The sequence below is a fragment of the Lepidochelys kempii genome, chromosome 7 (genome assembly GCF_965140265.1).
Source record: "Lepidochelys kempii isolate rLepKem1 chromosome 7, rLepKem1.hap2, whole genome shotgun sequence".
NCBI lineage: Eukaryota > Metazoa > Chordata > Testudines > Cheloniidae > Lepidochelys > Lepidochelys kempii.
In genome coordinates, this window is record NC_133262.1 from 94,713,943 (window position 1) to 94,731,147 (window position 17,205).

The following is a 17,205-nucleotide window of genomic DNA, read 5'->3' on the forward strand; positions in this document are numbered from 1 at the left end:
AAAAGAGGAGATCAGGTGTACATTACAAAGTTTTGCACACATAGCTCTGTTGGTTAAGATTGTGAAAAAAGACACACCCCTAACTGACACAGCTGTGTTGGCAAGTGCTCCAGGGAGACATAACTGATACCAACAAGAGTCCTTTGCTGGTATATCTTGTAGTTCAGGAAGGTGGTTTAACTATACTGGCAAAAGAACTCATTATGCAGGTATAAGCTGCATGTCCACTACGGGACTCTTCCAGTGTAGCTAAACCAGCAAAGCCTTTGTAGCATAGACTAGACTGGAATAAGCTATGACAGCAAAAGATGCGTCCACAGATTAGGAGTGCTTTGCGGGTACACTATCTCAATATACCTATACCAGCAACGCGCTCCTAGTGTAAAATAAGAGCTAAGACAGTCCTAGAGATATTAACTGCTGTAGAAAACACACGGAATCCCAAGTTCAGGATCTTTGCCTTTAAGAAAAAAAAAATGTATATTGAGTTTTGAAATTAATATTTAAAATGTAGTGTTTTATTAACATTAACCCTGTTAAGTACCATCTCCATTTTACAGATCTAGACAATGAGGAACGGAGGTTAAGTTACTGCCAGAAGAAAATTACTGCCATAAATTCTTGCATATATAGTTACCTCTGAAAGAAAAGGTATACAGATTAACAAGGGGGACTGGAAGAAGCGGGAAGACAGAATCACTTATATTATTGATTCCTCCAGGTCAGTGCTATAATGAACAATTGTTATAAAAGAGCGACTGCTTGCAACTGTGATGGGTTTCTGACTACCTTCCCCCAGTGCCTTCAGATTCTCCATTGCACTGCAGTATGACAATTTTGCATTTTCAAAGACAAACTAATATTTAAAATTCTAGTTTTAACGGTTCTCTTTAGGCACTGAGCTAAATGACACTCCCCTGAAATTCAAACATAGGAGCTATCAAATTTGCCCATTTTGCAAAACTTTAAAATCCAAGGTTTGGCCAGTCTTTCTTAGAGCGTTATCTTATTTTAATCCTATAATGCTTTTAAATTGGCCAGGTCTACACCACAGACTTATATCAGTATAACTAGGTTGCTCAGGATCGTGAAAATCCAAACTCCCAAGCAATCCACACTCCCAAGTAGTATTATACTGACTTAACCTCCAGTGTAGACAGCACTGTGTGCATGGGAGAGCTTCTCCTGTCAATATAGCTACTGCCTCTCACAGAGGTCGATTAACGACACCAACAGCAGAAGCTCTCCTGTTGGCTTAGTAGCGTATTCACTGAACTGCTACAGTGGCAGAGTTGCAGCGCTGCACCTGAAGACAATAGCACAGGATTAGAGGCTTCCCAAACATTAAGTTAAAAATATTTTCATGCCAACAAGGGAGGTCCCTATCTCTAAAAAGAAAACATTTAGCTGTTGTGACCCTTTTTAAAAGTTTAACTCTAAGTAAAATTAACGTTTAAATTATATTTAGTTAAAGCAACAATAATTTTTATATTAATTACATTATTTGTATTATATTATGCAATCAAAATAACAATTAAATTCAACACTTCTAAAACTGAAATATAAAATGTGGGGGATATTATTTGAAAAGAGAGTCTTATCAAGTAGTCAAATGTGTAGATTTAGTGGAGTTTCCATGATTTGCATAGCATTAAGTTTTTGCTTTAAATGTACAATGTTTTTTAAAAACAATGTGCTATATACTGTTAAGAAAAAAAGGAAGAACACTTTTCCTTTCTGGCAGCCCACGCTCCTAGAATGTAACTTTAATGAAGGTGCTGAAACAAAACCAGGAAAGTACACCTGAGGGACTGTTAAAAAAATTATTTCCTTGGATGTGGAAACATTATTTAAGACAAACATTTAAAGGTTATTTACAACTAAGTTATTCTGTTAATTCTACATTGCCTGTAGTGATTAGGGTCCATCTATAAACTATAAAACAAATTGCATGTGGTTTAGAAGCTCAACTACAGTGAATAAAATGAAGAGAAGAAAGATTCACTTCTGCCACCATTTCTTTCAAAGTAAACTTTCAACAGCATAGTTATTCAGGTCTGGTTGGGAAGGTGATGGAGACTTTAGCTGCGATCCAGAAGCAGCTCCTGTGATGGAATCCCTCTCAACATCTACCCTAGTTGGGGGAAGGAAGGTAACCATTGCATAAATTTCTGTTCCTGGGAGGGACAAGAGTCCAGATGGTAAGAAGGGCAAACATAGCCCATTATAATTGTTCCATATAAGTACAGTCTACTGGGTTTCTTCTGAGGAGCTAACCAGAGTCATCTAATCCATGGAAAATTACAGAAAAGACACTTATTAGCAAGGGTGGGTTACTAGCAGAGATTAAAAATCTTCCATCAGGCCTGGTGAAGCTCCCAGATTAAGTAGAGGAGGATTATTGAAGACCTTCAAGCAGAAACTATTTATTTTTCAGATTATAGGCAATTTTTGTCATGATTAATCTACTATATGTATAATTCACAAATTCTTAAACATCTTTAGCTTTCTGTCCACAGATTGATACTATATATATTTTCTCCCTTCAATTTACCTTGATTTTTATGCTGCTATGGTTCTTCATTACATTCAATTTATTTGCCAGATGTTCATCATTAATTGTAACAGATTATAATGCATAAAAAACAAAATCAGTCACTTTAACTTCAATTATTTGGAGCTTCTATAAAAAATTTTCTTCATTTTGCACTGTCACCATGACCTGAATTATACCTAATCTGAAAAGAAAATCAAAAGCCATTGAATCACTGCGATCAGTGGGTCAATAGATTCAGTACCCTGTCCTGTTGGACCTGACACAGGAACACTAAAGTTAGATCAAGACATGGAAGAAACTCTGTGAGCTTGATCCAAGTGGCTTTTTCAAAAAAGGGCCATAAAAACTGTCCCTTCAGCTCTACATCAAATGGCCCAAACTGAAAGAAAATAGATTAGGAAAAAGGAGAGCATTAAAGATATACGTAGGAAATCTGAACTCAAGCTCTCAAGTGCTTGGAGTAATCACAGCTGTGATTTAATGATGAAATATCACTACAGTTTGAACAAACACTAGACAACAGCTTCTTTGTAATATCAGAGCATTATTCTTAAGCCATGTCTACACTACAAACTTACATCAAGTTACGTCAGTATAGAGCAAGGGTGGGCAAACTTTTTGGCCCGAGGGCCACATCGGGGTTGTGAAACGGCATGGAGGGCCATAGGGAAGGCCGTGCCTCCGCAAACAGCCTGGGCCCCGTCCCCTATGTGCTCTCTCCCACTTCCTGCCCCCTGACTGTCCCCCTCAGAATCCCTGACTCATCCAACCCCCCACCTGCTCCTTGTCCCCTGACTGCCCCCTCCTGGAACCCCCTCCCTTAACCGCCCCCCCAGGACCCTACCCCCTATCCAACCTCCCCCTGCTCCCTGTCCCCTGACTGCCCCAACCCCTATCCACAACCCCTATCCTGCCCCCGACAGGCCCCCCAGGACCCCCGACCCATCCACTCCCCCCCACTCCTTGTCCCCTGACCGCCCGCTCCCGGGACTCCCGTCCCTAACTGCCCCCTCCCCCAGGACCCCACCACCTCTCCAACCCCCCCTGCTCCCAGTCTCCTAACCGCCCCCCTCCCCAAACCTCCACCCCATCGAATCGCCCCCTGTCCCCTGACTGCTCCCTGAGACCTCCTGCCCCTTATCCAACCCCCCCCCCCCATCATGCTGCTCAGAGCAGCAGGACAGGCTTATTGGAAAGTCTGGGAGGTGGGTGCGTACAAGCTCCCCACGTGTGTGCACGGGAGGGAGGACAATGGGGGAGGGGCCAGGAGTTAGACTCCCCTGCCAGGAGCTCAGGGGCCAGGTAGGACGGTCCCGCGGGCCAGATGTGGCCCTTAGTTTGTTCACCTCTGGTACAGAGCTTCCGCATTTAGTATATTGCTTGCATGCGTGCATACCTGGTTCCTTGCATCGGCACTATGCATACTCACTAGGCGTGCTTGTGTAGATGCAGAGTGTGGTGTGCCATGGGTAGGCATCCCACTGTGCAACTCGCCAACGTCTAGCGCACTGACTTGCAGGAAGTTTTGACAATACATGATGAGGCCGAAACAAGTCACACAGGGGTAACTAAGAGCATGGGGCCAACTTCCCATAATTATATCTGTATGCCATTACTTTTGTGCCTGTTTTCAAAAATCCCACAAACCTGCACAGCCCTCTTTGCTGTCTGCCATCTCTGACAGAAGCATGGAGCCTGCATAGCTCTGCACTATTATCATAAGAATTGCAAGCACAGGATGCCCAATCCTTCAATACTTGCAGAGCCGCAAGAACCACCAAATGAGTGGGGAATATGACAATTCCTTGGAGGACAGATTGCTGTGGAAGAACAATTCAGCTGCAAATGGCAGAGCACTTCTTCTGTGCCCAAGCAACAAGCACTGACTGATGGGATCGCATCATAATGAAGGTTTGGGATAACAAGCAATGGCTGCAGAATTTTTCGATGTGCAAGGCCACATTCCTAGATCTGTGCTCTGAGCTTGCCCCAGCCTTCCAGCACATGGACACCAAAATGAGAGCTGCACTGACAGTGGAGAAGTGACTGGTGATCGCATTGTAGAAACTTGCAATGCCAGATAGTTACCAGTCAGTCAGGAATCAGTTTTGCTTGGGAAATCCACTGCAGGGGCTGTTGTGATGCAAGTGTGCAGGGCCATTAATCACCTCCTGCTGTAGGACTGACTCTCTGCAACGTGCAGAATATAGTGGATGGCTTTTCAGCTACAGGGTTCCCAAACCATGGTGGAGTAACAGACAGCAAGCGTATTGCTGTTTTGGCACCAGACCACCTTACCACTGAGTACATCAGCAGAAAGAGCTACTTTTCTCTGGTTATGTAAGCATTGGTGGATCACCAGGAACACTTCACTGAAATCAATATGGGCAGGCTGGGAAGGCTCACAGGATTATTCAGAAAGCTACAAACAGGGACTATGTTTCCCAACCGATGGATTACCATGGGCAATGTTGAAATGCCAGTAGTGATCGTGGGGTACCCAGCCTACCTCTTGCTCCCCTGGCTCACAAAGCCATACACCAACCACCTCAAGAGCATCAAGGGAAGGTTCAACTAGCAACTCAGCAGGTGCAGAATGACAGTTGAATGCGCTTTTGGTCATTTGAAGGGTGGTTGGCATTGTCTATTCACAAGATTGGACCTCAGCAAGAAAGATATCCCAATGGTAATGGTTGCCTGCTATGTCCTATATAGTACCTGTGTAGCAAAGGGGGAAAAGTTTCTGGGGTGGTGGAAAGAAATAGAGTGGCTGTCTGCTGAATTTGAACAGCCAGACACAGGGGCTATTAGAAGAGCACAACATGGAGCTATACAGCTCAGGGAGGCTTTGAAAGACGATTTTAAAAGTGAGCCAGAGTAATTATATGAAAGAATATAACATTGTCAATGCACCTATTAATTGTTTTTGTTACTGATCCTATGAGTTGTGTGTTACTGCACAGTTACAGGTAACTGGTTGCTCTCAGAACTGCGGAGCACTCAGCAGCATATGTTGTGAACTGATAAAGATGAATTATGTTCCAAATAATAGATTATTATTCTGTAACAAAATCAGTGCAAAAAACATGCCATTTTAAAACAAATACATTAAGAACTTAATAAAACTTAAATTAAATAGAACAGAACTGCTGAAGGGGAAAGAACATTCATGTCCATTTCAACTATACATACACCAACTGTGACTTTCATAGATGAGTGAATATGAAGCTGTGATTGTTTTTAACATCACCCAGGGTGTAGGGGTAGTGGAGCAACACCTGATGCCATGTGTGATGCTGGGGGGCTGAGGGGGGTGTAGGGAGGTCCTGATATTGAGTTCTCTCATGGGCCACAGAGGGAGGTGATCCTGGGATTGCTGAACCTGCACATGAGAAGCCCCATTATGTCCTGGTGCATCTCCCTCTTATTCCTACAGGGACTCCTGGACCTCTCTCCTCTCCACTCTTTCCTTCTCCAGGCTGTCTGCAATGTTCATCCTCTGGACCAGGCCCTGTGCTCATGGTCTGATACAGGACCCTACTGGCTCAGGCATTCCATGAGCATGGCGTGGGGGGTGGAGGGGGAAGAGACCCTGAAGTCTGCAGTGGCAGCAACAGCAGATAAAACACCCAGAGGTACCACTGTCAGTGTATTCACTATGGAAAGTGAAATTTAAGATGCCAAACTAATTCTCCTTGGGATTGCTTGTGCACGACCTAGTCACAGCACCAGCCATAGTGAGTATGGCCCGCCGGGTGTTGGAGAAATGAGGAGGGAATTGCTCAATTGCATGAATCTAGAAATATGGGGAAATGACACTGAATACAGGCACTATTTTCCACAGGCAGTGGTGATTTTAGCTGATATCTCACTCCTGAGGGTGACAAAGGCAGAGAGAATACAGCTGCTGCTGGCATCCCAAAGTTGCCATGGGCCATATGCTGCTAGCCTGCATATTGCAATGGTGCCTCCTGAAGTCATCGCTGAGTGGTATGAGCAAGTGTCCTACCACAGAGAAAGAAATAAGGCAGCCCCTCACAGAAATCTTTGGGAGAGGACTGCAGAGTATCTCCATGAAAGTTTCATCGAGATCTCCCAAGAGGATTCAAGGGACATCCCGGTGCACAGAAATAAATTGCTCTCTGCACGCCCCACTCCCAACATCCGCATAAATGGAAAGCTGATAACACCTCAATCTCTCTTGGTTATACCATTACCTCTTCTAGCACAAGTAAAGTAATGAAAAGTCAAAAGATGTGTCCTACTTACTTTGGGGGTACCATCCCTGTAACTATTTATCTACACACCTACCTGAGGTTCTTTCCCCTCCACTGGGCTCACCTGTGCTTGACTGGCAGACCTGACTGGACTGCAGTGGAGTCAAAAAACAGGCCCTGACTCCCTGACCAGATGGATTCCCCCCCACATCACCTGATCCCCATATTTCTCTTCCTCATCTACTGCCTTCTCATCCTCGCTGTTCGCGGCATGGGCCTCAGACTTGGGCTATTTAGAGTATCCATGGTGCTATGGGGAGGTGTTTCCCCACTGAATAGGGCATAGAGCTCTTCGTAAAAGTGGCAAGCGTGTGGCATGGCACTGGACCAATTGTTGGTCTCCTTGGCCTTCTGGTATGCCTGCCGCATCTCCCTGGCTCTCACACAGCACTGCTGCTGGTCCTGTCATAGCTTTTATGCTGCATCCCCATAGCAATCTGTTCACAGATGTTGACGTTTCTCTGGCTGGTTCAGAGCTGTACCTGCATAGCCTCTTCTTCCCACAGGTGATCCAATATCTCCAGTCTACTCCAACTTGGAGTGTAGCCAGCATGGTCAGCTGGGCAGTTGCACTCAACAACAGAGAGCTGCTAGATATGCTCGCCAAACCAGGCAATCAGGAAAAGGATTTTCAAAAATTCATGGGGCTTTAAGGGGAGGAGTGGAATTCACAATGGGCAATGGAATTCACAATGGTGACCACAACAATCAGTGTGGAGCATTATGGGACAGTTGCTGGAGGAAATTTAGGGTCAACATAAATAATGCAGTGTCTACATACACATTGCATCAACCTAAATACATCAACCATAGCTCTGCACCACTTTGAGAGGTGGTGTTACTATGTCAGAATAACGGGGTGTTTACAGCGGTGGGAGATTCTACAATTTAAAGACCAACTAAAAATCTTCATCTTACATATTATTTCCAGTTCAAGGTACAGATGTGAAAGCTGGATCCAAATGCCTCAGAAACACACTAGGTGGTAAACAGAAATGAATGTATAACACACACACTGAGATTTGTTACAGTTCAACAACTTATCTCCAAAATTATCCAGAAAATGAGAGAAATATCTGCTACAGCAGGCATGCCATTGGGCAGCTGGAGCAACATAAAGGGGTCAATCTAAAGAATACCTCTATCAAACAGTACAAAGGGAAAACGTATGGGACTTAACAGAGGACATGTAAAGAGTGGCCCAGGATAGACAAGGATGGCGGAGCCTTGTTTGTACCTTAAGCGATTACTGACAGTGCAGGAAGGATTCAGATTGTCGTATTTATGTTTTGAACATAGGTTACCATGTTGGAGGCTCAATAATGTAATGCAACAGTGTAATTTGTATTTAAGTAAGAAAATTTCTCTTCACTTAAACCCCACACTAAATGAATTTTATGTATTAATATTTCTTTAATTTATTAAATGCAATGGTTTGGTGTTTTTAGTCCACGTGCACTCTGAATATTGGATAAATGGTAACAGCCAGTATATCTGCTTCAGCCATGTGTATCAGATTTAAATAAATATTAAAATAAAATCTGAAAAATAGATTCTTCTGATAATTGTTACTCCAGAGGGATAGCAGAAATTCCTACCAGCCCCTAACTATAAACACTAAAATCTCACTTGTAAAGAGGAGATTAAAAACAAAAAGCTCACTGTTCTTAAATTATACTGCTTACTATGTAGTGATCAAATACTTCAACACCAGAAATTCTGTACATAGAATATCCTATACTTATATATTCCTGCAATAGTGTACTTGTTCAACATCCATGTCTTCATATCAATGAGAAAAAAAAATTGTAACCAGAAGTGATAATCGTACTCAAAGGGGACAAAAATTTACTTTATTTAAATCAAGTTTTTAAAATACAGTACATTTTTCTTTTTAAAAATAAGAATATTTAAAATTAAATTTGAAATGACAACAAACTATATTAAGGCCTAAAGTTATTATAATCTATCAATCATTTAAATTAAATAAATTATTTTCAAGCAGTACAAGTTTGCTGCTGAAGTTTTAAAGAAAGTCAAACCATAGTGAAAGTAACTGGCTAAACACCTGGAACCAGAGTATGTTAAAGTGCTAAACCAGCTTTTGACAGCAGTAGCCTCTTCTGCAGGTACAGAGAGAATATTTTCTTCATTTCAGATTATTCAGCTAATGCAATGTAATGACTAGTTCATCCAAAATTGAAAAATTGACTGGGAGCTGAAAAAGCAGAAAAGCTTGTTTTTCTCTACCAATATATGAATAAAAATGAGGTGTGACAGGATGAGATCTATTATTCTAAAATTCTGAAGGAGATGGTGATCAGAAATAATCAGTTCAATTCATTAACCACAGATACTACTTTATCTAAATCAGTTTTAAATGTAAAACATGTTTTTATAACTTTTCTTTATTTAAATATTTTAAAAATAAAATAAAATGCTATTTTTGTGCATTTAATTGAATTCCAATTTCCACCCCCAAAGCAACTTAACATAAATAGCAAAAAAAAAAAAAATCTAGTAAATAAGAAAAGCATCATTCTCCATTTTCTATCATAATAATCCAAATAAATGTTTGTTGAGCTACATAATTGCTTAAATAAATGTGGATTGGTATAGTATCTCCTCCTGATCAGCAAAAAGTAAGGTCTATATTTAGTTACAAATCAAAGAGAATCAACCTTTCTTTAGGAAAATAACTAAGTAGTACAAAGGCAAAACAAGATTAAAATAATTTCTTTATATCAAGATTTCCTGCTTGCTAATTTAAATCATTATTAAAAACGGATTAAATCCAGCCACCCTGATATGGTGTTAATTATAAGTCATTCAGGTGATGTTATCAGACACTAACAGAGTGATTCTCAACTTTTTCCATAGCAGCACACTTTTTTCCAACTACAACAGAACCTCAGAGTTAAGAACTGACCAGTCAACCACACACCTCATTTGGAACGTAAGTACACAATCAGGCAGCAGCAGAGAGGAGGAAAAAAAACCAAACACAAATACAGTACAATACTGTATTAAATGTAAACTGCTAAAGAAATAAAAGGAAAGTTTAGAAAAAGATCTGAAAGGTAAGGAAACTGTTTCTGTGCTGGTTTCATTTAAATTCAGAGTGTTTAAAAGCAGCATTTATCTTCTGCATAGTAAAGTTTCAAAGCTATATTAAGGCCACGTTCAGTTGTAAACTTTTGAAAGAATAACCATAGCGTTTTGTTCCGAAGTTACGAACATTTCAGAACTACTAACAATCTCCATTCCCAAGGTGTTTGTAACTCTGAGGTTCTACTGTAGCTGGGTATCTACCCAAGAACCCCCCCTCATTTATCAACAGGACAAAGTAGAAAGAAAGGGTGGCTGTAACTCCCTTGAAATCTGTTCATAACCCAATGTTGAAAATCCATGCACTCATCATATTTTTTGGAGCCAAATATTAAGGTTTCTCTTGTTGACCACCATACAAAACATAATGAAAGCAATTACACATATCTATATGACCTTGGCAAGAACAATGCATAGGAACACTACCCTTCTCTTTGGCTTTTGTAATCTTTCTTCAATCAGAAAGAAATACCACTGAGTGTTATCCTTACTGACTGATGTTATATACATGTCAGTACCTCTAAATTCCCTTTTTGGGCACCCGGCTGCATTCTCAATTAAATTCAAACTCTTCCAGGCTTACTCCTCCTTACCACTGTCATTTTCTCACACTTGCCTCTCTACCATCTTTCATGCTGCCTGTATACTTAGAGCCCCTTCTCCCATCCTGGTTGCAAAAAAAGGTGACTTTCTGCTTGCTTTCTACCTTAGAAGTATCTGGAGCATCAAGTCTAGTGTTCCCTAGTTTTGCTGGAGGACTTTTTTGGGAAGGATATTGTCAGTGATGTGTATGGTGAGTTCACACACCTTGAGACAACAGGTTGCATGTAAAATCTATAACAAACACATCCTCTTTCACCAAAGTGTTCATAAGGCATAGGAACTAATCAATATCATGTCTGATTAAAAATCTCTTCCCCTTCAGCTGTTCATCTTTAAGTCTCTTGTGATCTTTAACTTTCATTATTTTTTCAGCTGCAAAAGCCTGGTCTACTCTAGAAAAATTACCTATTGCTGACAATGGATGCAGTTGAACTGGTGCTGAGCACAGTTTAACTGCAAATACAGACCTGGGTTCTGAAACACTGCTGAACATGTTTTGTTACCGACACTTGCCAATGGGTAATTTTTCTAGTGTAGGCAATGCCCTAAAGAGTCTTCCATGATACACAAAACCTGAAAAAAAACCAAGCCAAAAACAGTTTTTACTTAGAAAAAACATTTGTGCCTTCCAAATTCATAAAGTAGCAAAAATACACCACAACCCCAGTGTTTGTTTGGTCCGCTGCCCCCCCGGCCTTTAAAGGTCACCGTACCCATTTACCAGTCTAAGACCTCAGCTGTACCAACTACCACCCATTAGCTCTCATTAACACACTAACCCACAACGGAAATAATGAGGCTGAGTGTAAAGCAACTCAGGTTGTTATCACCTTAGAAGATTTATTCACTGGAACAAGCTACACAGTTGTGATGTGATATTATATCTGTATGTGGGGCTGCAACGAGCCTCCAAAATGTGTTTTAGGACTTGCGTATAACACTAAAGCACCAATTTTATCAGAAGCAAGAAAAGAAATACTAGCATTACAAAGAGGGGAATTTAGAAGATACTGAAGTACAAGTGGACACATTCCACTGTTTGAAAACCTGTTCTGTTTTGGATTTGCAATGTTCCCCCAGATCTTTTTTTCAGAATGTTCTTCCTTTCTCAGTCACAGTAATTCCACCATCTTCTCCCCACCTTTGTTTTCTTCCTTGTCTCCTCTCTTCTTTACTTCTCATATCTATGCTGTTGTTCACTTTGACACTGGTCCCTCTTAGTAGCTCCAAAATCCAACTCTTTCTTTTCATTCCTGCTTCCAAAACCCTTGTAATCTCTTGCCTACATTACAGCAACCTCCTTGATAATCCCCTGCCTAGATTATAACTTCTTTCTCTCTGGCTGGCCTGACTTTAACTTTGCACTCCTCCATCCTACCCAAAATGCAGACACCAAATTTATCTGCTTCTCTCTTTCCCACCATATCACCCTCATCCTCCTCCTAGATCAAACTCCTCATTTTCACCATAAACGCTGCATGCAGCTCTTCCCCTTCCTCACATAATTTAGTGTCCATCGCTCTTCTGATGGCAGCCTACATTTCACTAATTCCACTTTCCTTAAAGGTGACCTGTAAAGGAGAAACACATTGGGTTTGTGCCCTGTTTGCTTCCTTATGATGAAGGACTGACAAGTTCTCCACATCATAAATGGTGTATAGAAAATAATTAAGGAAGTGTTATTTACCCCTTCACATAACATAAGAACTAGGGTCACCAATGAAATCAATAGGCAGTAGGTTTAAAACAAACATAAGGAAATACTTCTTCACACAATTTAGTAAACCTGTGGATTATTGCCAGGGGATGTTGTGAAGGCCAAAAGTACAACTGGGTTGAAAAAAATAGATATTGATGGACTTATCCTCCATGAACTTAGCTGTTAGCCAGGATGGTTAGACACACAGCACCATGCTCTCAGTGTCCCTAAACCTCTGACTGCCAGGATTGGATAACAGGGGGAGGATCACTCAAAAAAGTGCCCTGTTCTGTTCCGCCATCTAATGCATCTGGCACCACCACTGTCAGAAGACAGGATACTGGACTAGATGGACCATTGATCTGACCCAGCGTTGCCATTCTTATGCATCATCTAACATCATAAAGCAACAACAAATGCACATACCCATTTGTTTTTCTTTTGCAGGTCATATACTTCTCTTCTTCGGCCTTCTCCTACCTGCATCTCCAAACTTTCTTCCATGAGACCTCCTATGCTTACAGTGTCCTTTATAACCCTTACGAGTAATACTCCTTTGCTTCTACATCCCTTCCCAAGTCTTTCTAGACACACATGTCCCTTAGTACCTAAGCAACTCACAGGCACTGATTAATTTATCCTTACACCATCCCTATAAGATAGGAAAGTGCTATCACCACTATTTTATAGACAAGGTACATAGTCGCTAAGTGAGTTATTCAAGGTGAGATAGGAAGTCTGTGGCAGAGCCAGGAAGTACCTTGAATCCCAATACAGTGCCTTAACCAAAGGCAAACGTTCCTCCACTTCTTTCCATAGTCTGTCCCACAGTTTTCTCATGCCACCCTCATGGAATTAGACGAAACACTGTACAAAAACAAGTAATCCCAGAACTTTACTTTCCATAAACCTCCTGGTGCCTTATCTGAGACCATCTCTCTGAGACTCATACTTCACCGAGATGTAGTCTCCCTGAAGCGCCTGGTACACACACAGGTGAAACAATCAAACACCCAAGTTCATGGAGAATAAACATACAAGAGCTCCCCCACCACACACGTTCCCCTAGATATGTGTGGTTACCCCCACCGCAGGCACACTCCCCCTCTCCCTCTCTGTCTCCCCACCACCCCAGGCCTGGACGCACCCGCTCACACACACTCGCCCCCCACTTCCCCGGTATCCATGGTGGTATCGATCTCACCCCCACTACCACACACGCACCCTCTCTCCCCTGTACCTGTCCATGGTCTGCTGCAGCGCCGAGCCCGCCTGGTCCGACATATTCTCCGGGTGCGGGGACCCCGGAGGCCCCGCTGCAGCAGCGGTAACAGGAAGAGTCGGCCTAATACCGGGCCCGAAGCCTGACACGAGCGCAGGGGATACGGGGGCCTCCCCCCGCCGCAGGCAGGGCGCAGGACAGGCCGCTAAGGCGCAGGACAGGCCCTGGGTGACTCCTATCGGGTGCAGGCCGCAGGCTCCATACCCTGCGCGGACTGAGTAAGCGGAAAGGGGGGCGGCACCTCTGTGAGGTAAGAGCCAGGCCGCCCCCTCCCCCGCGCGTCAGAGCGCTGGGGAAGGAGGGCGACCGGCGCACCATGGGAGATGTAGTCCCCGCGCCTGCCGCTACTGAGGGGATTTAAAGGCCCCCAGGGCGCGCGCTGCGGCTGCTGCTACCGTTCCCCGGTGTCGAGTGCGGGGCAGGTGGGTGCTGCCTTCAGAGGGGGACGTGGCGGGATGGCCGCACTTGCTGCTGGAAAGGTCAGCACCCTGTCCCCTCTCCTTCTCCGCGGGGCCGCTCTCTTGCTAGCGCCTCCCTTCCCTGAGGCCCTGTAAGCGGGGAGGGGGAAAAGAGCCTTTCACTCTCCCCCTTCCTAGTAAAGCGGCTGCTCTGTCCCAGTCCCCTCGTAGGGCCCGTGTATCACGCTCCAGGGCAGCGTGGGGCCACTGTGGGGAGTAGTTATACCCTCCCGCAAGTACTTTATTGTAAACCTGTAGCCCCGCCCTGTCTCCCCTTCCCCAGGACACTGGGGACACAGGAGTGTCCTCTCCGCCCCCAGTGTGACATAAACAGGGGCTGCTATTTAGTGTCTTGACCTCCAAAGCGGCTTTTGCCCCCCCCGTGAGATCCCCTTTCAGAAGAAAGGGGTCTCTGGTAAATCATGAGTAAGCGAGAAAGGGATTCGTGCTGAGTACCTGACTTTTAGTTTAACAATCTGTTGAGGCGGGTGGTAATTGACATGATTCAAGTGAAATTACTAAATCCTTGTTTCCTTACGGGGGGTTATTGCCAAAAACAAATAAACACATGCACACTTTGTTAATGTCCCCTCATACTTCAGTAAAGCCTTGCACTTAAAAGTCCTCATTAAGGATATCCCTAAGTAAATAAGTGAAGTGGAGCTTTTGCAGCAAAACTCACCTCCCCTAGTTGTACTATGAGGCACAAGGGAGATGCCCAAAAGATAAATGGGAATTGTGTGAATTTTCTTGTTTTAGCTTGTAGGTACACTTTCTCATGGAGAAAAAATAACTCCTTTCTAAAAAGTCATCCTCGTGTAACGTAATGTACATATTTCTCTAGATGAAGCTGTGATGCCATCTCTACGTCTACCAAATCTCTCCATTCTTCCTTCCTTACTGTCCTTCACTCTCAACTCTCACTTCTGTACTGATGTACGAAGATCCTACATTGTGTCACTTTGGCTTAGGGTGACCACACATCCTGATATTAAGGGTTTTGTCTTATATAAGCAACCTATTGCCCTACCCCTGAAAAAGAAAGGGTCATTATTTTTCACACTTGCTATCTGATCACCCTACTTTGGCCAGGGAAGGGTTGATGTCATACTTTCCATGATGTTTGTCAGAGGTGGTTAATAAAGAGCAGTTTGAGGTGTTCTCACCCTTAGAATACCTATAGAGAGTATCCCTGCAACCTAGTCTTGTTAGACAAGGAATGACCAACAGTGATTGGTACCTGGTCCGTATGATTGTCTTGTTGTTTTGTGGCTATAATATACAGTAATAGGGTGTAGCATAGGCACCGACTCCTTGGGTGCTCTGGGGCGGGATCCACCCATGGGGAAAAATTAGTGGGTGGTCTGCACCCACTGGCAGCCAAGCTCCCCCATGCCTCACCTCCTCCCCTGGGCGTACCATGTCCCTGCTCCTCCGCCTACCTCCTAGCACTTCCCACCTTGCTGCCGCCAATTGGCGGGAGGGGGAGAAGCGAGAATGTGATGCGCTCAGGGGAGGAGGTGGGGAAGAGGTGGGGCCGGGGCGGGGATTTGGGGAAGGAGTTGGAATAGGGGCAGGGAGGGGACAGCAACTTTGGGGAAGGAGTTGGAATGGGGGCGGGGCAGGAGTGGAGTCGGGGCAGGGCTGAAGGCACGGGGGGGTCAAGCACCCATGGGCGGGAGCAGAAGTCGGCACCTCTGGGTTGTAGTGGCTTAATATTTTACCAAAGCACTTCTAAAACTGCAAATGTACAACTACACCACAGTGCAGGCACTTCTGGGAGATTGAGGCAAAATGGCAAGTTCTTGGTAGGAATTGTACACTGCACGGCTGGGGGGAGGAGGGATCGTGAATTTTATTTAATCTTTTATTATGCTTATCACAAACTCTAAGAACATAACAGTTTTAGTAAGCCTAAAGTTTAACTAATACATAAATTAGAGATAAAGATAAAAGCTCCTGAGCAGCATCCTAGCCATATCATAAGTTCTTTCATATTGTGGGCTTCTTTATATAATATATTTACATAGCTCTGTCTCCTACAAATTTAGCTAAGGATGCTAGGATGCAGGTCAACGGCCAACACACTATCCGTTGTATTATCTCATTAAATTTAGGAAGTGTTATTACCACAGAACTAGAAGTTAAATTAACAATTAATATTAATTTAAATTAATTTTAAAATATTAAAGTGCTAGCTGTAGTACCTATAGATATTGTTTAAGGCTATGATCCTGCAAACATTTAAAGTACTTGCATAACTTTACTCATGTCACTTGTCTTTTTAACTTCAGTGGACATGTTTCACTAATAAAGTTACACATGTATTTAAATGTTTACAGGCTCAGGGGCCAAGTTTTCCCGCACTGCTCTGTTAATGTCAATAAAATATTACTGAAATGACATACATAAAAAGTGTTTCCACATTAGTCCTATCAGCCACTGCCTTGTTAATCTAGTCCATAAAGCTAGCCTAGTAGGGTAAGTCTGAAAACAATTTTGCAAGGCCCACACATTAATGTAACTAGCTTCTGTCCGCATTGATCACTTCACAGTGCAAAGAACAGGCCTTTTTGAGAAGGGTCTATAAGCTGATTCTTTGGTGTCTCCCAAACTAAACACATTTATTTTATGTAAAAAGGAGATCTTTGGGTTACTACCAACTGCCAGTACTATGGTCCGTTTATATTTGTCAGCAAACACCTTAAATAAGTTTCTCTAAGCCTGAGGCCCCCTTTTATCTGAAGGTTTTGTATGAACCTTACTGAATCTTAGGTTACGTCTTTTCTTCCAGTAAATTCACTATGGAATCTAAAGTAGCTATCAATATTTATAGAAGAGATCAGAACAGTTGTCTTATCACTTTCTCACCAAGCTTACACATATTAGATATCTGTTACAGAAGTATGATCAAACAAGAGGATAAATAAACAAAATTTCACTTACCAAAAAGTTCTGTTATGATTTTGTACTAGCATCTACCACTCTAGAGATTGAATGGCATAGCAAAGGTCCTAGTGGACTTTGTGGAGTCTTTGACTCTTTTCCCTTCCTGGATATAGGAAATTCTGATGGGAGTAATGATGTGGGTTTTGTTTTTGTTTTTGTCTGGTGGTAATCGTTGTAAATGTCATTCTGGCTACGAAAATCTTTATAAAAGAGCAAGGTATTAATAGATTATAAAGCCTGTGAAGGAACAATTGTTTTAGGGATGTGATTTT

The 17,205-nt window shown here is 42.8% G+C and overlaps 2 protein-coding genes across 11 annotated transcripts in view; one reads left to right on the forward strand and one right to left on the reverse strand.

The window, feature by feature from the left end:
- MARCHF5 (membrane associated ring-CH-type finger 5) overlaps window positions 1–13,772 on the reverse strand; it is a 74,812-nt gene extending 61,040 nt beyond the window's left edge. Inside the window, exons 1-2 of one of the 4 annotated variants that reach the window (XM_073353912.1) lie at window positions 13,485–13,565; window positions 13,005–13,111 (exon numbers count right to left, since the gene is read on the reverse strand). In XM_073353912.1, the coding sequence (XP_073210013.1) occupies window positions 13,005–13,084 (80 nt within the window). In that variant the 5' untranslated portion in view covers window positions 13,085–13,111; window positions 13,485–13,565. Of the gene's footprint in view, window positions 1–13,004; window positions 13,112–13,484 lie in introns of those variants that run through there. The other 3 variants (XM_073353915.1, XM_073353913.1, XM_073353914.1) reach the window with 3 other exon arrangements.
- A 43-nt stretch (window positions 13,773–13,815) lies between these two features.
- Window positions 13,816–17,205, forward strand: part of CPEB3 (cytoplasmic polyadenylation element binding protein 3) — a 189,742-nt gene continuing 186,352 nt past the window's right edge. For 6 of the 7 annotated variants that reach the window (XM_073353901.1, XM_073353906.1, XM_073353907.1 and 3 more), the window contains exon 1: window positions 13,816–14,005. The gene's annotated coding sequence lies outside the window, so the exon portion shown is untranslated. The remainder of the gene's footprint in view (window positions 14,006–17,205) is intronic. The other variant, XM_073353903.1, reaches the window with a different exon arrangement.